This window comes from Rhopalosiphum padi, chromosome 4 (genome assembly GCF_020882245.1).
Source record: "Rhopalosiphum padi isolate XX-2018 chromosome 4, ASM2088224v1, whole genome shotgun sequence".
Lineage (NCBI taxonomy): Eukaryota > Metazoa > Arthropoda > Insecta > Hemiptera > Aphididae > Rhopalosiphum > Rhopalosiphum padi.
Genome location: NC_083600.1, coordinates 26,707,329 through 26,734,860, shown reverse-complemented (window position 1 = coordinate 26,734,860; position 27,532 = coordinate 26,707,329). Strand labels below are relative to the sequence as shown.

The following is a 27,532-nucleotide window of genomic DNA, read 5'->3' as shown; positions in this document are numbered from 1 at the left end:
ATTAATTTGATTACACAAGTAAATCTTAAATTATTTGTTATCAATATTATTTTCATACTTTTTTTTAAAATTTTTCATAAGATATTGATATAAACATTTTCTAGATATAAATGAAACAATTTCGACTTTTTTTTTAGTTTATTTTGATTTATTGTTTATGTATGATATAATTTTTGGTTAAAATTAAAAAAGATTTAAAGTTTAATACAAGGTTCTTCATAAGTTTTTCTTTATTAAATTATAAAACACACATACTTAGTTAAGATTTATTTATATCAAAATTCAATTCAACCTACCATATTTCTTTAAATAAATAAATATATAATAGCGAAAAAAATACAATATATTCTTAGAATTACAACAGTTTGATAGACTATCTCAAATTAAAATTATTTTGTTTTTATTGTTGTATAAGTTGAAATAAAATTTAAATTTTCATGACACACATTATTATGGCACGTTTTTGTAAAATACTGATCAGTGATCTATCATATTAATGTAATATTTATAAATTGATAAAATAATATGTGGGTCATGATGATTGATGATGTTAAAATATAGCATTATTTTATTAAAATTGTGTAATTCATAAAAAATTATTCTACATATCATTAATAATTAGGTACTTTATTATAATATATTATAATATATATTTTATATATGCTTATGTATTACAATTATGAGTAAATTATCCTTAGTATTTTAGTTACTTAGAAGTTAAATAACTCAAATTTTGGTTATTTAAATGTATCAATATTTTTGAAAGTCCATCTGCTAGCAATTTACAAAGAAAAATAGTAGTTCTATCATAAAAACAAGTTTGTGGTGTCATAGGATGTTTATTAAAAATTAAATGATTTTGGCTTAAATGGTAAACATTTAAATGACTGAAATAATAATATGGTCATTCAGATTCAACATATTTTCCTAAAATGAGGATTTTATTTTTAATAGATGCATTTATTAGTATGAATCATCACGAACACGCTCGATGAATAACCCTATATATTTTAAGCTGTAATCTGTACAAATGACGTATACAGATAGGTAGTCCACGCGCAAGTTATTGAATTTGTCCAGGCCGTTGTCATAAAAACCCCTGAAAAGTATACGCCTCTGCATTCGACACCGTCATCGTCTCTACCCGCGTACGACACAGTTTTCTCTTCGGCCCACTTAATTTTCTTCGAAAAACAATAATAATCTGACAAAAGAGAACGAGTCAGTACAAGCTAAGAAGAAAAACAACAAAAACAGCAAAATTGGCGTTATCCAAAATTTAATAGTACACAACACGTTAGCGTTCCACCCCCGCCGATACACAAGTGCTCACGTTCTATTATCCCCGCTGGAATAACGGAACGTGTATAGAATGTTTGGTTTATATTTACTATACTGGTATTATATAACTCACCTATCACGAATCAGACATGACAATAATGCTCATGCGAGAGTGAGACACAAAAATAGTGATATTACACGAATTGGCAGTGCAGTTAGTAACTTATCGCGAAAAAATAATATTTTTTTTTCATTACACTGCACATATATTCAACCCCAAAATATATGCACCGTTATTTATTTGTTTTTTTTTGAGGGATAGAGGGAGGGAGCAAAAATTGTATAATGAGCTGAACATCCAATTGTTTATCATTGAATATAAATATAATCATCATAGTTAAGTACCTACTATTTTCTAGTTATTCAGTGAAGATATAGGTACCAGTCAAAAAACCCACTATTATGTATAATACATAGTGACTTCCGTGGTTTTTTAAATTGCATTAAATATTTAAAATATATAATAATATTATGAATTATCTTACTTTTGTTATTCATTAGGTACTATTATATTATCGCAGCTTATCATATAGGTCATATACCTAACTAATGTAACTAATGTAACTTAAAATAATTTGTATTATATCATCAATTTGAATTCAAAATAAATATCCATGTTAATCACCAATCCGAGAACAATACCATAGAATATTTATTTTTATGTTACTAGTGAAATCATTGATTAGATATTATAATTTATAATCTATTATAATAATTTTTAAAATAATATTCTGTCTTCATTACGTGGTTATTTTAATATATATATATTATATAAATGTGTTATCAAAGACTTGAAAAGATGTTTCATTTTTATTATATTTTTTCATTAACTGGACATGAAGATAAAAGATTATAGGTACTCAAGTTAACTTAAATTCTTTTATGTTATAATATCTTAAAATTGCATTTTTCAATTTGAAAGTCGTATCAATGAATTTACGTCATGCAGGAAAAAACATTATTTTTTAAATAAGTAAGACGTATAACCCAACTATGTCGTATGGACGAACCTACTTTTACTAACTTAAGCGCTAAGCTTACATTTTTTTTTCAGTTATAGGTACCTATAGTTAATTATCGAGGTTGAAAGACAAACGAATATATAACTTATAATATATATAGTATTTATTAATATTAATATTTAATACTACTCTACTGTTGTTAAAAATTCGTAGAAGTCCAGGAAATAAATAAACACTTTTTCTTTATTTCTTTATTTTTTTTTTTTTTAGTCGTACGGATATATATTTTAATTACCTCCACTTCTATAAAGTTTATATCATGCTGTGTGTAATTGTATGATCATTATTTATGCACCGGCAGGATTTATTTATCTGAATTATTTTTATTTATCGTGTAGGTCTACGAATAGTCGCAGAGAAATATCTATAATGTAGGTAGATACACACAAATAAATGTTTTAGCTAATTATTGTATAGATGCTTAATCACCTTTAAAAAAATGTACGTTTCTATTTTGGTGAAAAATAAATTATTTTAATATTCTAATATAGCAATTTTTGACATGGATCTTAAGTATTAATTTCGAATTGTAATAACGATCAAATGTGATTTTTCGTTTACAACGCCCTCCAAACTATACATTTATTGCTTTTTTCTTATAATGTCTATATAATAGTAAATTTAAAGGCGTATTTTCAATTTATTATGTTTTGATTTTTTCCAATAATATAATATAATTATATAAGTATGTAGTTTTAGTTAAACTTAAGAATTTTACATTATTACTTTATTTAGTTTTAAATATTTTAGTCACATAAAAATGGGAGAAATCCAATTAAAATGTTAATAGTAACCTGCTCACCTATAACAGGTATAGATATACTCGTACTTTACTTTCACATAAAACGTTTACTGGTGTTCCTACCTATTAGACTGCAATAGCCAACATTTATTTATTTGCTTGTACACTTAAATCATGCGTAATATAATCATATGGTTAACTGTAAATTGTAGTCCATTAATAACAAATCGAATATTAATCATAAATATTTATTATTTTACCGAGGGAATATAGGTAATATGTACACTGGCTATTTAATACCATAATAACTACACTATTATAATTAAAATAGAATACTGTGTGTACCCATGACCTACCCAGGTTATCGACATATTATGAATTTTTCTTGAGGTTTATAAAGTTATAATAACAGATAATTATAACAGCTATTTAAAATCCACAAAGATAAACTTTTAATTCCCATTTTATAGACCAAAATTCCGATCATCGTAAGCTCTTATAGATACTTATACCGATATTTTATACCTAATCATATCAGGGTATAAGACATATAACAGTACTTATTGGGTGTATAGATGGTCATAATTCAATATTTCAATTGAGTTATTATAGCCGTAGCTCATATAGGCGTTGATTTAAACAAAGGGGCTAAAGGAGTTGGGTTAAAACTACTTTATTTTGTACTATACCTTATACCTATAAATCAATATATTATGATACTATAGAAGTGCTAAGACAATATGTGTTGTGTACAATTTATAAAAAAAATAATGATTATGTTAATGGGAGTAGAGGTATCATTTTCATAGCCTATAGCCCATAGGTACCCTTGTCATTCACTAATGCGTATGTATAGAGCACTATATAATATATGAAATTGTCACATTGATATTATAATATCAAACGGATATTGATTTATACTCATAATTTTTAAAATACCTAACCCCTTCCCAAATAAATAATGTGGCAACTGCGAAAGTTGATACTGCATGGGAATTTTTTACAGGTAAAAGACCATCACCAGTTTATAATATGTTTTTGTTTTTTTGATTAAATTGAATGAAGCAATGAAGAAAAATAAAAAAGCAATATCGTAACGAATGTAATAATTTCATCTAAAAGTAACATTGCACTCATTATACAGATAGTCAGACATTAAACATGAAAATAATGTTGTTTGTACCTAATTGTTCAATAATTGTGGTATATACTACCTAATATAATACCGACCAGCTCCCTCCGGTTAAAATATATACCTTTACCTTTCAAAAAATTGTCAGGCCCGCCCCCTCTTGCCCCCCCCCCACAATTACGCCACTGATACCGACCACCTCTTATTTGTTTGTGCTAATATAATATTATAAATAAACCTGTTTTTATATACGATGCAATTTCGCTACGAACGTATCTGGTTTCCGTAGTGTAGTGGTTATCACGTGTGCTTCACACGCACAAGGTCCCCGGTTCGATCCCGGGCGGAAACATTTTTTGCTCATTTTTTTTTTAAATTTTAAATTGTATGTATATATGACATTACAACTATTATAATATTATGATGATATTTCACATGAAAATGAATGGATTATTTGGACATCACTAGAAATTCAAATTTTACAGGAGAGACAAAAACTTATTTTGGTTTTCCGGTAGATGTTCCATTTTGGAAATAAATGAAATAAACATAACATACTATTACTATAATAAAATGTGGATGTGTTTCGTTTTCACACCAAATAGTGTGTTTAGATACAAATAACGTATTTCTGTAAAAATCTGAAAAATCTGAAAATGTCAAAATATTGAACATGTTCCCTTATTCAAATAATTCTTTTTTTAAATTATTATACCGAATTTAAGAGTTAATTAATAACTAGCTAGTGTGATTAAAATATTAGAGTAAGTTCAACTTAACTTAGTTCATATATTATATAATATAGATGTACCTGTAAGTATCAACAAAATGTGCACTATTATATTATAATATGTTAAGCATAGTATAGTGTGCAGTGTAAATGTTAATGATATATTACAGATACTTATTGATGTACAAAGTATCGTAATTAAGTAATAAGTTGTTAGATGTATTTATATGATGTATAAGTATATACAGTATATATAATTTATAAGTATATAATACACTACGTATAATATATATTGATGAATGATGATTGATGAATTGACTATACTAACCACTGATTTTAAAATACAGTATATGAATGAAGACTAAACTTAAAAGAGTATTAAGTGTAAAGAGTGGAAAATACTTTTTTTTCCAGACTAGAATGATAAAACGTCCCGTGAATTTGCACACTTTTAGGATGTCAAAGAAAATGTTTTGCCGCGAAAATGTTCGGTCTTTTTCCCGCCATCTTTACGAGAGCTAATAATATTTAAAGAGCATATTCTGCTTTAGGTGGTTTTTGTTAAAAATTGTGTAAAAAAATTACTAAAAAGAACCTAGCCCGCGTGTAAAAAGTTTCATTTAACGATGAAGTCGGAACATTCATAATGGCCATGTGAATAACGGGAGAGTGAGAACTTTAAGAGTTTTTATCCATCTTTTAAACCTAATTTATTATAATAATAATGTTGAGTTTTTTTTTTTTTTAATTATTTGCTGTCAAAATAATATTTATTTTAAAACTATTTTTTTGTTCTTGAGTAATTTTTTTCAATTTAAAAGTGTCTAGAGATTTTTATTATCATTATTATTACTTTATTTTTTGTGCAATCATTAAAGTTCCACCCTTTACTCATCCATTTGAAAAAAAAGTTTTGCTTTTGATTTTCAGGAGCTAATTGCTATTTTTTCCTCTCGGAATACAATTCGGACCGTATTAATTTTCTGAATAATTTGGTATTGTTGGCTCATAAACTTCTGTGTTAATTCTTACTGTGACATTTATTATAGTTTGACGTTTTTGTTTATTTTTTGTTTTCATCGTATGGAGAACGTGGCAACGTTTGCGTAAACTAAGCTGGCATCGCAATCTTTCGAGAAATATTAAGCAATGTGATAATAATTTATGATGATATTGAACAACGCAGAATACCATTAGATGATATTAAAATATAAAAACTAAACTTAAGTCACAATAATTCACATACATTAAAAAAATATATAAATTTATTTACGTACGTTATATAAATTTATAGGGACTGTATGTACCTCGGAAAAATATTAAATTATTTTGTTATTATTATTGTTTCTTTGCATTCTTACATTGCATGATTGATTGAGTTTGGAAGAGTCAAGAAGGAAAAGTTTAAATACGTCAAATGCGTCGGTTTTTATAATGTGTATTTTTCATCTTCATGAGTACAACAATATTTATACCTGCTACATAATTTCCGTGTTCACGGCACTACAAAACATTTTTTTGACACGAAAGTTTTATAGTGTACATTGGATAACGTTAACTAACAAGCGTTATAGTACCTACACGACGTGTAATATCTAAATAATATTTACAACTATCCATATTGTAATTTGGGCGTTTTTTTTCATTTTTGTAGCGATTAATTTCAAATCTTTATGTTTTACATACCACACATCATTATAAAATGTAAGCGTATACTGTCGCTATATTGTTATCGCAGGTTTGTAAACAATTTTTAGAAAACTTTCAAACAATGTAAAAATAATACTTATTCGGTTATACTTACTTTCATATATATTATTATAAATATATCGAAGTGACCCAGTAAAAACAGACGGTAAATTAATATAAAACTAAATAATATCTTAAGTTCAAGTGTGTTCATAACTTTTTTTATTTACCTTTAATATCATAATGTATATCATATTATTTAATATGATATGTAAAATTAAGTCATGTGTTTAACTGTACTTGTTCGTGCAGACATCTGTATCGTACTACTAACGATATGGTTTAATCCGAAAAGCGTAAACTGTGTGTTAATTTAATGAGAAGGTCTGTTGTTGTAATTATTATATTTTGTGTAAAAACATTTGAAAGTATTTCGCGGGACGGCGCTTTATATAATAACATTATATTAATTTGGTTTAATTTGATGTAAAAAACAGATAGCACTGTAAACGTATGCAAATCGTTGTAGTTAATTACATTTTAGGAGTGTTAATAGGAGGATGCTAAGAAAGAAAAAAAGTAGAAAATTGTAATCATTTTAAATATATAAGAAAAAGAAAAGAGACCGTTTATTCGTGTCATAATAAATTAGAATGTAAAAAATGGATTGGATTGAGACCGTCAAAAAAAGGTTTCGCCAAAACGTTTGCAAATTTGCGTCGGGCATTTGCAGCTTTCCCGGAAGGCTATAGGTATAAAACACGCGTGGTGTTTAAGCAGTTCGAACAAATACGTAAATATACGTATACATTATAAACACGAATCTACTCTACAAAATTACAAACGATCTGTTTTCTTTTTTTCATTTTATTTGATAAATAGAAAGTCGTGTATCATGTATTATATATGTGTGTGTCTTCCTCCTATTTTTGCTCTCACACCGTCGAATCGGAGATTTATTTCGAAACTATCTGCTTCCCCCCCACTTTTTTTTGTATTCTGTTCTTCTCGTCACATCACCGTCGACTTCTCGATACGGTTAACAATACCCGCGTTCGTGCGATACTCCATTCAACATATGTATATGTATATACGGAAAAGTATGTATAAAGTATATTATGCATCCACGATACGAGTATAAATAAGCAAAGCACACATACACACACACACACACACACACACACAAGTGCGTGAGCGTACAAATTGACGTATAAATAAGGTATACACACTTACATTGTGATACCAAGTGAGCTTCGTCGATGGCGGGTTGGCTTTCACGTGACAATCGAAGTACACGTCGTCTCCCTCTTTGATGCCGTTCGGGTCGATCGAGTTTCCAAGCCGGAGCGAAACGATCGGAGCGACTGAAACACACATCACGTCCCGCGCATAAGTATATAATAATAAAATGATAATAATATTCTACAAGCTCGCTCGTCTTAACATTAACTCGTATAAAAATGTGATATTATTCAAATTCTGATTTTTTGGTACCTTTAAGTATTTTTAAAGATAACACAGCCTTTTACGACATTTAAACAAGTGATGATACCTTTAAAAAAAAAACATTACAATTGCACTTTTTACGGTGGATAATTAAGCATATTTTTGAAAATGTTATAATCATTAATTTGTCTACATGGTTGTTACATTGTAAGTCCATGGTCGATTTCACAGGTATCATTCGTTTTCAGTAGTGTTTTTTTTTTACTTTTTACAACATTTATGGGGGTGGGGAGATTTTAGAACCATGGTACAAACAGAATTGCCTTCTTTATTTTGGTTATCTAAGCGTATATCAATTTTTATTATTGTTATATTTTAAAAATTGTATAAAATATTTACTGTTCATAATCATTGCCATAAATTATTATATTTTAATATTTGCATATAAAAAGGAATTAACTAAATCTCATGGTAAGGGATGGGTTCGATGGGGACAATAAAAAAAAAATGTAAATATATTATATTTATTTTTTACTGTCTCCTCTATCTTCTTATAATACGACGTAAGGTGTCCTACCTAATATTTTTTTACGATGGAAAAATGATAAATATCACCAATAAAAACTAAGAAATAATAAATGAATATCCAACAACCGTGGCACGTGCAGTACATTATAATATAGAAGGCATTATAAAATAAGAATGACTACTACACCTATACTCAGCTATAGTATTAAACATAATATTACAGTCGTATACATTATATAATACATATAAAAATAAGTATTTACTCAATGATTGAAATCCTACCCAGCTCGCGCAATATTAACATTAGTATAATTTATGATGGAAAAACTATTTATTCTACAATATTTGATTAACATTGGTCTACGTCACTATCATTCTTTCATGCATGTAATGCGTCGATTGTATGCCGTAAAAGCCTAGGTGTAATATAATAATATACAGTCCGATAGTATTCTAACCCTTTGACTACCTACTGCATTGAAATATGACTCCGTAACTGACTGCAGTGCATTAAATCCACTTTATTGGAAATACATGTTTGTGATGGATATTTCCATTTTACAATATTATGATGTAAATAACAGGCTTTATTATGAGGATATTTTTCAGCTACAAAAATAATAAATTGATGTTATAGTGACTTTATGGAGCTTTTCAAAAATGTATACTTCATGTTAAGCAAAACTAAAAAAAAATGTATACAAAAATATATCTCTAAACTAATTATTTATAGTGATCACTATTTTAAATAGTAAACTATATAGCACCTACTATACTCTATTTAAATTTCCAAGTTATGAAAACTTGTCACCATAGATTTTAAATAAATACTGACTGGTGAGTTATCATCCGTACTATTACTATAATAATAGTCTATATTTGTTATAATACTGAATATGAATGATACATTTTAACTGTATGACTTCCAAAAAGCCTAACCAGGAGGTTATTTTTCTAATAGCATTAATAAAAATAAACAATAAATAAAAAATAAATAAAACGAGCGTCTCACTTACAGTTTTAGTAATTAAAATGGAAAGTCGGTAACCATCGCAGGTATTTGAATAGTCTACAACACAATAGGTGCATACTAGCAACTACCCTTATAAAGTTATAAGTGTTATAACTTATAAATTATATCCGAATAAAAACATCTAAACAGTCATGTAGCGAATGCTGGCTCGCGGCTGTTAATAATCAACATCTCTGTAATAAGCTAGTTTAAGCTATTTTTAATACGCATTAGTTTATTTTTAATTTTTTTTTTTTTTCATATAATCATTATAATTTAAAGCAAATGGATTTATACAACAAAGTTATTTTTCAAGATTTTATTTATTTTTCAAGTCCACATGTTTGTTTAGCCAACAGCATTTTTTAAATTTTCTACTACATAATTAGCGTCCTACTGCACCTAATAGTAAAACCCAATAAATAATAATAATAAAAGAGGAAATTATGTGATGACAGTCGTCAGATAAGGCTAATGTGATATAATACTTATTTTATGTTTTATTGTTTACGAAATTGCAATGAGCTCGTGATTATCGGGACTTGTAAGATATATTTTATAATAAGTAGACATCACTACACCAGTAGTCTTACCAAATATTATATCACAAATATTATGAAATGTAACAAGTAGTATAAACCACCTTCGACATAGGTCGATTGCAACACAATATGTAATAGTAACCATCAACTATAATGATACGTCGAGTACGAATTATGACAATCCGCGCTAGTCAGCAACAACAAAAACAACAACAACAACTTTCGAAGGACGCAACAGCGAGACCGTAGTTGATTTATGGACCTCAAATATAAAAGAAGAGGATCCGGGGTAGCCATGTGTAATGAACACATCAGCATAGCATATTAAAATGCACCAGAGCCGTTGAATTCGCGGCACCTTCAAGCCTCATATTTTTGTACTCTTAAAACTAACTCGTGTTGATCATACAATAATTTCGAATCAAATACTTCGAGAAACTGAAAATAGGCACGCTAAAAAATATATATATATTAGACGTACAGTAATAAGTAATAATCAACAACATAATTTAAAAATATTCATGAACACGCGTAAGAAGTAAGATACCTACGCAGATGTAATATAATAATATAATATATTATTATAACCTAAAAGTTATACCTAATATTTTAATAGGACCGGCTGTGTAGTAATATTACTTTGAAGTCCATAAGGAAAAAAATGTTTTTCACTTTTCGTATTACGTAAACTTTTAAATTGTATTAAATAATAATTTATTACGAATAGAAAAAAATGCGCGTATAGTAGTATAATAATAATAAATTATTTATTATGAAAATGTAAACGAAGGGTATAGTTTTTATATATTATACCGTTCTCTCGCTCATTAATTATAGTTTTCAAATAAATGGAGTCGTATAAACTTGGTATAATATATATATATATATATAATTTCAACACCAAAGTTTCGTATGTGTTATTTATACATACAAAAATAAAAATGAATGAATATGTGTATATGTATTATTTACACATTATTATATTACACAAAGGATAATCATATGTGCTCTTCTAAGAAAGAATTTAAAATATCATCAGGTCGAGGGGGTATTAAACAAGTAATTGTAAGAACAGGCAAAATTATTAGTACTGTTTGAAGAGAATAAAACAATTTGAAAATAATATAGAATACGATTGCTCTCTGTTCTTGTCAGTGATGGTACCTACTTTTTTCATAACGCGATCTCGTACGTTTGATTAATTTTTATCATTGTACAATGTTATCAAACATGAACATTTTTTTTTTCTATTAAAAAACTAAAATAAATATGTAGAACAAACGGTCTTGATAGCTTCTATAAAATGTAAAACAGCCAATTGTAAAATAGTGTTCACCCAAAACACGTGTAGTGGTATAAAATGTTATTTAATGTAGTTCTAAGTTGAAACAATGACATAAATGCGTTCAATCTCAAGAGGTAGCCATGAAAAAATATCGTAGATCGGCAGATTATATTTGAATATAAAAAAATTATGTACTCGTGTCTATTTTCCAACGCGTAGTGATGAACACGAAAAAATAGTGTGAAAGAAATACACCGACAACTACAGTATAAACATTTATGGTGTTACAATATTCGTATAAAAATCATACGTAATATCGATAAGAAGCAAATATTATTTTATAAGGCAAAAACAGTTCGTTTCGATGGCACGAGTAGATAGCCATTGGTTACGCATATCATTATACCGTACGCTATATGAATACGATGGAATTAACAAAACGCGAACCAACTGGGAGACCTGTTTATCCTTTCTGTTAGACGAGTGATCGCAGAAGGTATTCGGATTTCGGATAAATTTACAATTATTGATGAATAATTATTAAAAACTTTCCATTCGGATAATTTGATCTAATATATTATCATTAATTTACTCTGCTATCATTCATATTATTAAATGACGCGATGGAGTTGTCCATTAATCGCATTTTAAAATTATTATTTTATGAGGTATAATTTATGTTAGTTCATTCCTTATGTTATATAGTAATATTATGTATAGTTATTTAGTTGTATATAATTCAATTAAAAATCACGATGTTGCAGTAATCTTTATTCTTAACATTTTATTAAACCTGTTAAAATTATAGTTTTCCGAGATTATTCACCCTATTTTGGATTCTGAAGATACCTATCGTAAAATGTACCAAACTACGGTGTTTTAATATTGATTCAAAAGTCAAAACATTTATAAAAATACTGTCTTTGTAACATTGTTATATTTACTTTTTCAAACTCATTTAAGACAAAATTAATTAATTAATTGTTTAGATAATGCATTCAGACTTCCGTTTATTTTTTCGGAAAACCGAAGAACAAAGTTAAGAAATTCTATTGAATGCGGATTAAATCTCGACTACAAAACATATTCAGTAGAATCCGGACTACAGTTAAAATAATTATTAAAATAAATACACCCATCACAACAATTTTCCTAATTTTTATAATAAAAAATATATATCACGAGTAATGCTATAGTCGTTGTATTGGTTAGCTGAACTAGCTGAAGTATATAAGAAGAGCTCATATTATTATATCACGTTATATTTCTATAATATAATAATATATGGAAATACAAATACGATTTCGTTACGGGCAGACATTTAAAAATCACACCTTTGAGATACACGAGCACAGTCTTAAAACTCGTAGTAGTATATAGTCCGTCGGTAATGCAGTATAGCAGTGCATAATTTATGGCCGCCGACAAATGTACGGTGTGTATAATTTACCTAATGCATTATACGCCGTGTCGAAGGGCTCGAGCGGTAATGCGTGAGACGAAAATCTTGTCATTAAAAACGTATCGACAGCGTATCTATCTATATACGTAGTCCTGGGCATAATATTATAATGTAAGCACGGCGGTCTATATCTGTGCGTATGCAAACGAGTGCGTGCAAACAGCGTGTGTTATATTTTATTGGGTATATATTTTACTCGTGTGAGACGAATCCTCGGGAAATGGATTGATGAACGTTTTTATCGCGATATTCGTCTGCGTGTGCTTAAAGTTTTATTTTTTTTTATTTTTTCCCTTCGCATATCTCTATCGTGTCTTCCCGGGCTGTTTATCACCATCACCCGAATAAATGACGGTCGCAAGCGGCTTATTTTCGAAAAACTCAATATTGTAATGACTACGGTATTATGGCGAACACCGCACTGCAGTGAACGATATTCGGTTGACGTTTACATAGAATGTTACAACGCGGTGGCTATATTTTACACGGTATTCTAGCCAAAGTGCATAATGTATAATTTTATCGCAACGCCACTGTGAAATTTACCGACGAATCCGTTTTGATCAGTAAAAGTATTGTCACCTCGTGAGATCTACCAATCTGAGAGATTAAATAATGTATTTAATAAAACTACTAACTGAAATCGAATATTGTACTATAATACCTCTACTATAGCGAAGATTTTCTGGAATTTTATAATATATTCCAAAGTTCGAAAACCCAAATCATTTCTATTTAATCAGTGTGCGTTTTTGTGTGTTTACTAATAAGAAAAAAGTTTAAAAAATAATTAGCTGGGAGTGCTGCGTGAGCCGCAGAGTTGAGCGTCTAAGATTTTAATTTTAAAACGGAAAAATAACAAGAATTTGGTCGATAATCAACCGAGAGAATAATCGGAAAGTGACTGTGTTCAAGGATTTCTTGATAATAGGTTGTTTAATTTTAAACATTTTTAACGCGATTCGTTTACACGGTAATCGTTCTCGATCGCATAAGTCACATAAAATACTTAAAACCTCATACTTATTTAAAATACATTTATGTATTGCTATTTGCTGCTGCGGTGTGTTAACTTGAAAAGTTTAGTGCGCTGGATCGATTTGGAGAGAATATGAATATATATATATATGTGTGCATGGAATATAAAGGTCGCTGATACCACAACATTACAACAACTTTATTATATAGTATACTGTTCCGTATTATAATATAGGCACTGATCGCGTTATTCCATCAATCTCCCGAGTGCAGTGTATATTGTGTATAATATTGTACATTATATAAATTGTGTACGCGTTTTTCGCGGAGCGTAATACGGTAGGTAATAATAATAATAATATATTACTACCGTCGGCGGATGTGACAGTTTTGAGTGAAAACGTCGAGCATATTATTATTATTATTATATACATATTATAGGTATATAAATATAAATTTCGCTTTGAGTAAAAATGAGAAGAAAAAATCGAGAGTAGTCGAGAAAAAAAAAACTTCATCGACGTCATAATGCTTTGCGCTCGGGTGTACACGACGCACTTATCACTCGTTCGACATGATAGGCATGTGTGTACACATATATATATATATATCACAAATAAATTCACACTTGGAATATCGGAAGAAGTACACGTGGTGTACATAATACAATATGCACACACTCGACGACCGACGGACAAAACGGGCGCGTGAATATTGTTATTATTATTTTAAACGATTTTTCACGGTAAACCGATCGATCACCGGGCGCGACAGTGAATGCACTACACGATGCGTCCCGAATACGACATATTAATAATATAATATAATATTATTATTGTTATTGATTTTTTTTTTTTTTTTCATGAACCATTACGTGATGGTTATATGTTATATCACTCAAACATTTTGTGTTTGCAATAAGTACCACCATATTCTCGTACCATGACATAGCACCTTATTAGTTATTATTACTTATCCACACATATATACACTTAGTAGACAACTTAAAACGGATCTCCGTTTTCCAGATATCATCGCGAGTATTTCGCCAGTTTTTGTCATAATGCGTATTTTATTTCCAGATCAATATGCCAGACGAAATCACTGCACAGTCGATAATTTATTTATTTTACTTAGTATAATATATATACTAACTAAATGCAAAAAATATTTTGAAATCAATATATTTCATTCGTATACATATCAAACAATAATATCGTCGTCAGTGCATAGAAAATCAAATAAACATCGGTTTTTACATTAAAAAAAAAAAAACGATGAAAAACCAAAAAAAAAAAAATCCCACATACATCAAAGTCGAAGTCGTAACGAGTAACATCAAATAAGAACGTTATCGATAAATTGTATGTTTTAATTATTCACAAGTTATAAACAAAACATAAACTCTTCCGCCCTATCCGAAAATATCGTATCCGTGCCACCGGTTATTATAATAATAGGTAGTATACAATAATTCCGGCGGTCGGCGATGCATTGTATATCCGGTTACAATGTTACATTATCATATATTATTATAACGCGTGACGCGCACATATATTATAATAATGCACAGGCGTCGTATAACCCTTATATCTATGGTAATAAAAGTACGTCGTTCGGATTTTTAAGTGTCGACGCGTACGATATTATTATTATCGCGATATCTGTTGTAAAATATAAACTATAGATATTTTCACATTATTACGTCTACGATAGATAATATATAATAACAGTACTGTGTATAACATCGCAGCACGTCGGGCAAACGATCGCGTGTGTGCTAATGATGAGGCCACGCTAAGTACGGCGTCCCAGTCTTAAGGTCTGTTTACGGTGTAAGTCCACTGTATTGTATTGTATTTATTTATTTTTTTTGTATCGTATGAGAGTGGAGTGACGATGGACCGGAGTAGTGACAGGTAGTGGAAATGTAGGTGGTCAAAAATTAACACTGCAGCAACGGATGTGCACGGAGAGACCGCGTCTGAATAATATACTAATAAATGCGTAAAAAACTGAAAAAACCACTTAGCGGGTCGACTTGTGGTTAATCATCTGTCAGTGCACGAGTGTCTACGACATGACTGACGTTCGCGTCATGAAGAGCGTTAATATAAGATTCGACTTTCATTACAACACTACCCCCTGAAACTACAGCACGATGGGCATATGCTACCAATTTTGTTTGAATTGAGACGTTTTATTTTTTTGATTTATGTCTAAACTCTAAGAGGTCAGGTAAATCCGCAACACTTTTCACGGGATAATCGGTAGATTCGAGCGAAAATTAAAATCTTCATGAAAACGAACCTATCGAGAATTTATAAATGATTAAAGTTGGACACCGATCCTGTTGAACGGTACAAAACTTTCCGATGAAAATTCTCTGACGCAAGTTGTGTGTTCCTTTTCGGAAATGTTTCCGAACACCATAATACAGAGTTATAATAATAATATACAATATACACCGTACCGAGGCCATTAGTTCCGGGGGTAACGAGATAAACGATAACAGTTGTTGTAAGACGGTAAACATACTACTGAAAATTTAGCAGTAAAAATATGCTAAGCTCTTAATGCTAGCATACTAAGTATTTCAGAAAGATGCATTAATTATAAAAACGTGTTAAATTACAATGCGATCTAGAAAAATACCATTTTAATTTCATACTTTTTTATTTGCACGAATATATTATTTTTCTAATTTGAGTGATAAAATATTATTAGGTAAGATCAATCAAATTACAATAAAAATAAATATTTTGACATAAAATAGTTTTGATTTTATTCATACCCTTAAGAATAAACTTAATGGATAATTACAATTATTTCAGGTTTTTTTATCGGATGAAGAATAAAGTGTATATTTTTTTTGCGTCAGAAGAAATTGTTTACAGTAGAAAAATAATGCTCCAATCATTAACTTCAAGAGTGATTTCTGGTAGAAAAATTTGATTTAGATTGGTGGGCGTAAAATGTATCATGTTTTTCATAATAATTATAAAAATATTGCTTATACGATGGATTACATTATTTTGTTGTACTTCAATAATGAATAATTGTAAATACATTATATTATTATCATCTGCAAAAATATATATTGATATTCTCTAGAAACACTTTTTAAAATATTTTCGCTTTTTTTTTAAGCTACATAAAATGTAATTTAAATTGTCACTATTTTTAGTTATTTTCTATAAATATTGATACAAATGTTTATGATTAAAAAGCTTAAATTATATTACATTTTGACTAATACGAATGTGTTTTTTTTTTGCTATACTAAATTAACAAATAAAACATAAATCAATATTATTTTTTTAATATAATTTGAAATAATAAAATATTATTTTAAAACCTTGAATATCATAAGTTATTTTTTTTAATATTTTTTATTTCTAATACAGGCTAATAATATTGCTTGAAAATGTAATAAAATATGTCTTATAAGTTTTCCTGAGTAGATAATTTATAAAAAGATTGAGTTAAGATAAATTAATTTTTAAGGAGTACCTCGATTTTTTTTTTTTAATACTTATTTTTTTTTTAAATAAATATACAATCTTTACCCTGAAGTAAAATAAGAAATAAGAATATATGCTAAATTAAGGTGACAGTGAATTAGTTGCTAGAAGAAGCCACGCTGAACTGACACTTCTTGTTTTTAATATTTTTTTTTTTTCTATTTAATAGTTAATTAAATAGGGCTTTTAAACGAAAAATAATGAGTCTAATTTTTTTAATATAATGATTTCAAAATTGTTATTTATTTTGACTTGAAACTTGTTGTAATTGTGTATTTAATTATTATTATTATTATAATAAAATAAAATTTACAAAATATTTAAATTAACCACGAACATATATTTTATACCTAATACTATTTTCCTAATGTATGCCATTATTTTTGTATGTGTTGAATGTTGATAGTACATTATTATAATTATTTTTTTTATTATATAATATTATAATATAATAGAATTAATATTTAATTAGTTCAGCTTTAATGGTAATATAAATATAATATGATCAAAGATTCTTAGAAATAGAAGCTAAGTCAGTGTGCAATATTTTTCGTATGCAATTATTTCGTGAATTCAAATTCAACAAGTCATCTTATCCAATCAACTAACTTATAATTACGAAGTACATTCAACTTCTGTATTACACTTACACCAAAAAGAAATTTCTCGAGTTAAATTATTATTATTATTATTATTTTTTTTTTGTATAAATTTAATACAAACGATTTTAAAATTTTAATAAAAAACCTTCATTTTCTTCATTATTTTAAAAATAAATTGGAAAAATTATGAAATATTTTATAGTTCACTTTTAAAATATACTATACTATACTGCAGTGGAATAATTTCCCTTGTTATTTAAAAAATACGTCTATAAATGCTGAGTTAAAATAAACCATACAAATTTAAAATTTCTAGGAAAGTTGTTTAAAAATAATAAATGTCATTGATTTTATATGTTTTATGTACTTATGGGCTTTTTCTTGGGTTTTGTTGAAATCAATGAGGAAATAAAAATTAAATTAAAAGGCTCTAAAGTACCATATTATTATATCTAGCTATAATGAATTTCTTTTCTGTAGTTAGAGTAGATATATCTACATGAACATTTTAGAGTCCTATTATATTAGTTATATAACGTTACAAATCATATAATAATATTATATATATATATATTAATTTATTTGAATTATTATATTAATAATGTATTATCTTATATAGGTATATTATTTTTGGAAAACACTAAAAATTATTATTGTCTCACTGGAGGTGGGATTTCATTATGAAATCATTATTAATTAAATCATATATAAACAGTAAATATATAGATTGTATATATTATTTTTTTATTTTTTATTTTTTATTTTTTATTAAAAATTGTAAATTTATTGATGTTTGTGATGAAAAAAAATCATATTATGATGCTCGTATAATTTTTATTTTATATTCCATAATCAATCAAATATAATACAAAATATAGCGTATTATTAAAACATATAAATAATATTATATACTATATTATGTAGCCATACATCCGTGTATGTATAGTTAGATATATAACGTTATTCATTCTGCTAAACAAACACGACAAGTGCACATGTGTACCTGCATATCACGATTAAACGAAATGTCGTATTAATTATGTTCACCACGAGTTATCCTGAATTAGTCAATGTAGGACGTAGGTGATTAAAAAATATATAAATTAGTGTCGATAAAATATTTAAAACAAACTGAACGTTTAAATCTAAACATAAAATAACGGCACGTCGCTATGTTATGTACCCACCTATATTGTATACGCGTTTGGAAATAACAAATCGAAAAACTTTTCAAAGTTATTCACCTCGAAACTGTATACATTTAGTATACGCCTATTAATGTAAGAGTGAAAAAACAAGGTTACTGCAGTTATATAGTATATTCACAGGCGAACGGCGGTCGTACTAAGAATATTATATTGTATAAGCGAAGTAAATAGCACGTTTTTGTTTGTTTGTTTTTTTTTTTTATACTTAAATCATGTTTGTATAATGATCATTAATAGATAATATTTTAATTCGACGGCTATGGTAGAGAATTAAACTATTATTTTTTTAATTATCACACTGGTAAACTTTATTTTTAGTTCAATATAATGACAACTACTCCATAAAAATACTATACGAGTAGTGGTTAAGATTAGATTCGGACAATAAGAAAAATATACGTAACACTAATGTCTCTGAAATTTTGGACCCTGTTCAAAAAATCGTTTCATAGTATTAACGTCCCAGAGTTTACTTGATAGGTAAGTTGCATTCGGATCAGAAAGATAATAAAAAATAGGTCATAGTCCACGTGCGTCCCGTTATAATTGTTTTATAACCCGGTTACGTCCCAAATATCGGTTAATGGAATTCACTTCGTTAATATGCATATTATATAATACGATATTAAAATTATCTTCTCGAATATCACTTGCTGTATGCTAGCTACAGTTATACAAAAAAAACATATAGAAAAATACTGATAATTATAATTTAATTGAATATCGTGGACTTATCATTATATTTTTTTAATTTGAATTACTTTTAATGTAGGTAAATATATTTGACAGGCACAAGAAATAATAGTTTATATTTATTTATAACCATCGTAGCAGCATATTATATGACCGACGTACATCAACAGTTAACTATACAATACATGCCTATTTGATATACATTTTTTGGAAAATTAGACAATATTTTCACTTACAATATTCTTGTGATTGAGTGATAATTAATATAATATTTATATTAAATAATTGTCAGTTGTGTGTATCTTCGTGCATCGGCATGAATGGATATAAAGCGCTGTGATTTTAAATTCATCAAAATATAATTACATCCGATTGAGTTGACAGATTTTTTTTCACTCCCCCAAAATTATGTAAATTTGAGAGGTATATACATAATAATATTATATACTTTCCACAGTATACTGGTAAATGACAATCACTTTTCTTATCAATATTCAATTAAATGATTTATAATCAAACACGTATCCGTTTTATTTTTTGCGCCCATCTAAAACTTTAAGAAAGATAAAACTGAAAAAATTACGATTCGTCTACCCATTCTTCTTTGCTTATTCTTTTCGCCAAATATAAATATTTTTCATTCTCTTTTGTGGTCGACATTATATATATAAATTTAGACCCTTCTTCAAATTCTGGTCACGTTTTAATTTTGTTGTGCAAATACTTATTAACGGGTAATTATTCATATAATAAACTCCTCTCTATATCAACTCTGACAGCGACGTCGTTTTACATCAATATAATATATAATAAGTTATTGCTTAGGGAATTTAGAAGGTATCCTTAGGGTTTAACCCTTCGTGCTTCTTTGAAAAAATCACTTTAATATCTTAAATTATCAATTATAACTCGGATAAATAAACGAAAGAACAAGGTCTATGTAATACTTTTTTTAAACTAATAAATTGTTTTAGAATAGAAAACTGTCTTATTTTTATACTACCTATCTGTTATAAACCTTTTGTTAATTTGAATAATTCCTATGTTTGTTAATTTAATATTCTATTTATACAAATCGTATCTAACATAATGTATAACCATATATACGATCATACATCACTGTGTACGACATATTGTGTTATTATGAATAATTGTAACAAGTATAATATATATAATGCGTATATACTATACATTTTTAATTAAAACAGTAAAAAAATAACATAGCAGAAATAATATCATGAATACATACGCGAATAGGCAAATGGCTTCATATAATTATTCAAGTAATTTTGAAAAACATACCATGGAATTATATGTAACAATTGTCAAATGCTACGCATTTATAAATTTAGAATTCCACCTCAAAAATACCAATAAAAAAAAACTTAAGCAATTTCAAAATATTTATTCCCATTAAATTCAATGTTAAAAAAGCCGCGTATGATTTCATGAATATTCTCTTTAGTATCAAGTACGACAACATGAAGTTAAATTTTTTTGTGATATAATATATTTTATAAAAATGTTACCAATCATCAGCACGAAATAATAATAAATAAATATTTAATTTAAATTTAATTATATTTGACTCATATAGTTGACAGAGCGCCATAATGATAATTTAAATTCGTGTGTTATGATAATAATAATTATGTAACTATAACACAATGACATATTTTATAATAATTAAATTATGACTAGTGCAAAACCGGAACAGGCGTGTTGATACCAAAACTTTCTCATATCAAATATAATATAAAATGTATATAATATTGTTATTATATTATATAATTCTATAAAATATTATTTGCTTATGGTATTTATATATAATATATTTATGCTGTAAACATATTACATAGTTTTATGAGATAAAGCGGGCTTGTGAATAAAATTATAAAAATTAATAAAAGACTCACAGACGACTTTCAATATAAAATTTTCTTCAAGAGCCATTTTAGGTACTTGAGGATTTTCTGCTCTACAGGTTATTGACTTTCCGTTGTCATCTGTCGTAGGCACAAACGTCATCTCACTAGATGTAACATTCTCTTTAACATCATCTTGCTGAAACACAAACAAAAACAGATCACATTACATAAAATGTAATATAATTTAGTACGACCATACCATAACAAGACTGGATAGGTATAACATGAGTATATTAAATAACATTTTAACAAAACATAGATACATTATACACGCACATATTTATATAGTTCGTGACAATTATTGCATCACGAATAGTAATTAATTCTTGATGACTCCAAAACGTGCTTAAATATTACAATTTATATAATAATATATTTTCGTCATATTTTGTATAGTAATCTAAATAATAAAACGCTAATATATATTTTTTAACTACCAATTATATTAGTTTGATTTATAATAAATAATATAATATAATATAATGTTTGCATAAATTAGTTGACTCGATAACATGTAGGTATTGCATAGTGTTTAGAAAAAAATGAAATTATGGAGTTTAATATGTACGAGATATGTCAAGAAAGTAAGTTCCGTTGAGCAATAAAAAATGTATATTTAAAAAAAAAAAACAAATTATTAGAATGTACAAATATTAAGTTTTTTTCCAACATAGTTGCCACCATTATTTAAGCACATATCATAACGGGGTACTAGTTTTTGCATTCCTTCACCATAGAAAGATTATAACATTATGTATATTATCATAATTTGATTTGACTTATGGGCTAAGTAATAAAAGTACAAATGTGTGTGTGTGTGTGAGTGTGTATATGTCTGTACATTTTGTATATCGACAAAAGGATTCGAGTACCAGGTTACATCATGCTTATCGTCCTAGGGTAAAGACTTATGTCCATGTTTATGTCATGTCTAAAAATGCATCTTATGTATATATCTTATCTTCTATAACACATAAACCCTTAAATCCCACAGTGAGTCTCTTGTTGGTGTCTAGACTATTGTTGTCAATAGACTTTCAATTTTTTTTTTTTTTTAAATCCCTTTAGATAGTCTTATATCAGTCCAGTTCTTACTACATGTTACAACACTGGTTAAACTTTAATTAAATCTACTGAGATGAAACATTTGTAATGGTTTTTCTATCTTTCAGTTTACCTGCCCCTTCCTCTGCATCTGTTTTATTTTTAGTCTATCCGGTGATTGGGTAAATCATGAATTAAGTTTTATTTTCAGAATTACGACTATACAATGGATTTTCATTAGTAAAATGAAACTTATCCAATTATTTCAGTGGAAATCATGGTTTGCAGGAAACACTTAATTATTTTTAATGGCGCCAAATCATGTATTAATGTCATGTAAAACGTTTAAGTCATAATCAATAGCCTTTTTATATGAGATAATATTATAATATATTCATTTATTATACGTTTTGGTCGTGTTTTTAACGTACACTGAAACTATTTAGTATTTATATGTAAAACGCACCGTTATATTATATTTTTAACATCATTCATCATACGTATTTTAGTATAATATATAAACTTATTAGATTGTATAAAACAAGTAGATACATTAAAATTTTTATTTAGACCCTCAATTTTAGAGGTATACATAAGCGACAACAATACATATGAACGTCACCGTACATAATTATTTTGATACGCTTTTTCAAACAACGATTTCTATGCTAAATTAAACACACTTCAGTAAATGCCATTCAATTTATACTATTGTTTTTATATGAAAAGAACGGCGTTTGTTGAAAATAACATGGCTTTTTATTCAACGTTATTGTTTATTAATTTCGATACTAGTTACATTTTAAACACTTATATATTTATTTATTATAACATTTCATATCGATAACAAATAAAATAAAATAAACAATATAACTTTGAACAATACGTTCACTAGACACAAATAGACCCACATTATTTATCATACAAACTCAATTAAATTTCAGACAAATATAGTGGTGAAAATGATGTTTAAACACTGATATCAACATTTGATAAAAACGAACGGTACTGTATCATCGGTATGAATCTGAATTTCCAAACCAACTATTGTTATTTAACAGATTCAAAGCAAACTGTAGGTATATGGTTTTTCACCGACATCATGACCAGACTAAGTTCTACGTGCTTACATAGCATAATAATATAATATATAAGCGTAAATACATGGCTGTGCCCGCATCTATTCAACACGACACACACACATATATATATATTATATATGGGCATTATGTTGTGACTCAATTTAAAAGTTTTATAGCATGTTAAACCACTTTCAAAATTCTTTTTCTAATTCTTTTTTACCTTTAAATAATTGTATAATTTAATCCAACACCGACTATATGGCAGATATGTCTTCCTCTGTCAATTTCTAGATAATAACAGGTATTTCTTGTAGTTTTTGGAAGACAACTAGGCGTTTTCGTTATTTTCCAAGTAACTTAACTGCAGCAATGTAGCAGCAACAATTTAAATAATATATCAATTGATTTGTATTCCATACAGTGATTTTATTTCTAAATAAAACAATAACCATAAATAATAACATAAAATCGATATTTAATTTGGAGTAATTTTAATAAGATGATCGATTATTTCTACTATGTTTCATTAAACGTTGAAATAGCATTTCTTACTAAAACAATAATTTAATAACCGAGTTCATGAGTAAAAATTCATGAATTTTCTGCCATTTGCCTATCGTAAACGAATTATTGTTCTCGTATTACTAAACCATAATAACTTTATGTAAACAGAGCGGGATACTGTACCAGAGGTTACGTACACGCCGATGTACTAAATTTGCCTATACATCGCGCCGGCCAACGGTTAAAGAATAATAATATTTATTTTAACAATAACGATTAGAATAACAACTAGATGTAATAGGTATCCAATGGAAGTCCTAATGATTATCCTAAACGAAAAACCTCACACCTGTGTTTTAGACTCACGGACATTAGTGCCTATCTTATATATCATCAATATATAAATAGATAATTGGCTGGATTGACACGACGGTATATTATTATAACATAATAATTATTATTGTATCGTTTATACATACCACAGATAACGGTTATGCGCGTACGAGAAAATCAAGTGTACGAGAGCTGTGTTAAATCATTTTAGCGTCCTTCTCACTGGGCCGCCGAGCTTCGGACGCGTCATTACGCTATTCGCATAGGTATAATGGGCATAAATAGCCGCCCTGCGAGATGTATTGCGACGTTAATAAAATAATATTATATCGCCGCTAAAATATGTAAATTGCTCGATACGGGGGCGGTGGCGCAAAGTGTCGCAGTTTTAGCACATTAACGGTTTGCGACGGAGCACGAGTCGACGTCGTCGGGCCAACGGACGGAGGATTGCAGAAAGGTCAAAGATTCGGTTATTCCCGCGGGAAAAGGCGATCGGTATAGTGGCGGCGGCGGTGGCGGCGGTGGTGGCGGTGCGTCGGTTGCTAAAGAGTAGTCGACGGTCGGGCCGCTGCGGGGCGTCGGCGGGTAATCTCGTGCGGCCGAGGGTTTGCCAAAAACGTTTTCAGCGAATTCTTCAAGTTTCGATTATAATAATAATAATAATAATAATAATATCGTGTACTATAATATATAATATACGTACATATTATAGCGTATATATAACTTAACGAAATGTGAGGAAACTCGGCGACCAGCTCTACACGGTGGTACAGCGCACATACATAATATATATATACATATAAAACATACAGACATATATAGTCTATACACATATATATATATATTATATAATATATGATACGACGCGGTGTGCGAACATTATGAACCCTCTCTGAAATTCACTGTGTACAAGTGCCTTCACCACGCAGAAATCGACCGCCTGCATTGGTTTTTCCGCGAACACTCGGTCGAGGGCGTCGTTCCGGGACCGCGTGTGTTCCGCGCTCGTCGGTTCGTAACGCACATGTTATTGTAGTGTTGTTACATAATATTATTCGTATATATCGACTTGCTGTGTAATGTCGATACACTGTAATTTGTCCGATGTAAAAACGATATAGACGTTTCGGTTTTTTCGAGCGATTCTGATGATTTCATTGCGATTATTTCGTGGTTTTCCAAGTAGCAGACAATATGATATTATATATGTCTTCGTATTATTATTGTTCCCCGTCTGTTTGACTTTCGGAAATAACAATCGTCCGGTTCGACGACAAAACTATATTAGTGGACGCGCACTTCCGCATAATATGTATGACACACACTCGTGTTTTGCCCGTACCGCGTCGATATAACGTATACGCGGCGTAAGACAAGTCAGGTTTTCGGTTTAGCCGAAACGATATTATTATTCTTATATTTTTTGGTCTTCTCCTTTTTTTTTTCTTTTTTACACCGTTTTCGGCCATCGACTAAAATATTACGTATATTAAACACGTTGGTACCTGCGAGATACGCGCGCGCGCGTGTGTGTGTGTGTTACGCGCGCATTACACGGCACGTCTGCCGGATAAGGACGACGGGCACCCCCCCCCCCCCCCCCCCCCGCGTTTTTATAATATCTTGTGGCACTAAATCGTATACAGCCCGTGTACATTTTTCCGGGCGCACACGCGCGCGCGAGAAAAAAAATGACTAACGTTCTGTTTAAAGTTTCATCGGGCATTACGTCCCGAATGCAACGCGCTCGGAAAGTATATTATATACACACACACACACACACACACACTCGCCGCTCACGCCCGCCCAGATATACTCCTCCCCCCACCCCCACCCCCCCGGACACAGGTATAATAACGCGTACGTGTGTATGGGCGCGCACACACGCGTATACGTGTAATATACGAACATCGAGTTAAGTCCGTGAATACTTCATGCGTCATTTCCCGTCCGTCCCGCTTCCCCCCGACGTTTCCCGTCAGTCCGCCAGCGCACGTCGCCCGCGTACGACCGGCGGCGGCGGAGATAGCGACACCACCCGCGAAGCTATACTATATACGCGTATTATATGTATACGTACGTGACGGACAAATCGTCTGCGCGCGCGAGCGTTACCCATAAAATCGGACGGTTTTTTTTTTTTTATATCCAAACGAGAACGACCGACTCGCGTTCACGTACGTACACGCGCACACGTTTTATATATACAATGTGCTTCTATTTTATCAGTATATTATTATTATTATTATATAATACTAGTCGATTTACCGGTAAATTTATGTGCTCGAAATTTTTTTTTTAATCCCTTTAAATCACGGTTATACGACACAAATATAACGGGTTAAAAACCGTAATTTCTTTATTCTATACACTTTTTTAACGTCGAACACTGATAACACGTGTCATAATCTACTGGTTTGAAATTAAATTCTTATTCACTCAGATCCTCTTAAAAGTTTTGTCCTTTAGAATATTATATTAATAAAATTACGATAATAATATGTCGTCATCGGAAATGTTTAAACAAATATATATATATTTTTTAAGAATATGTAATTCAACTAACGTATAACGGAAACAAAATTGTCTTGAAAAACTCACGAATTTCACGTCGCGCCGACTGTCCGACGATAAAGTAATCGTCCTGTATAGTATGTGTATACGGAGCACGAGATCCGCATATGCGCACCAGCCAGCCCGTC

General features: G+C 29.2%; 1 protein-coding gene and 1 non-coding gene across 3 annotated transcripts in view; one reads left to right on the top strand and one right to left on the bottom strand.

The window, feature by feature from the left end:
• The window catches only part of LOC132929426 (hemicentin-1-like), a 316,445-nt gene that overhangs the window by 31,180 nt on the left and 257,733 nt on the right, over positions 1-27,532 (bottom strand). For both annotated transcript variants that reach the window (XM_060994762.1, XM_060994763.1), the window contains exons 7-8: positions 21,853-22,000; positions 7,890-8,020 (exon numbers count right to left, since the gene is read on the bottom strand). In XM_060994762.1, the coding sequence (XP_060850745.1) occupies positions 7,890-8,020; positions 21,853-22,000 (279 nt within the window). The remainder of the gene's footprint in view (positions 1-7,889; positions 8,021-21,852; positions 22,001-27,532) is intronic.
• Trnav-cac (transfer RNA valine (anticodon CAC)) lies at positions 4,517-4,589 on the top strand. The gene has a single exon. It is a non-coding gene; the product is annotated as a tRNA-Val (tRNA).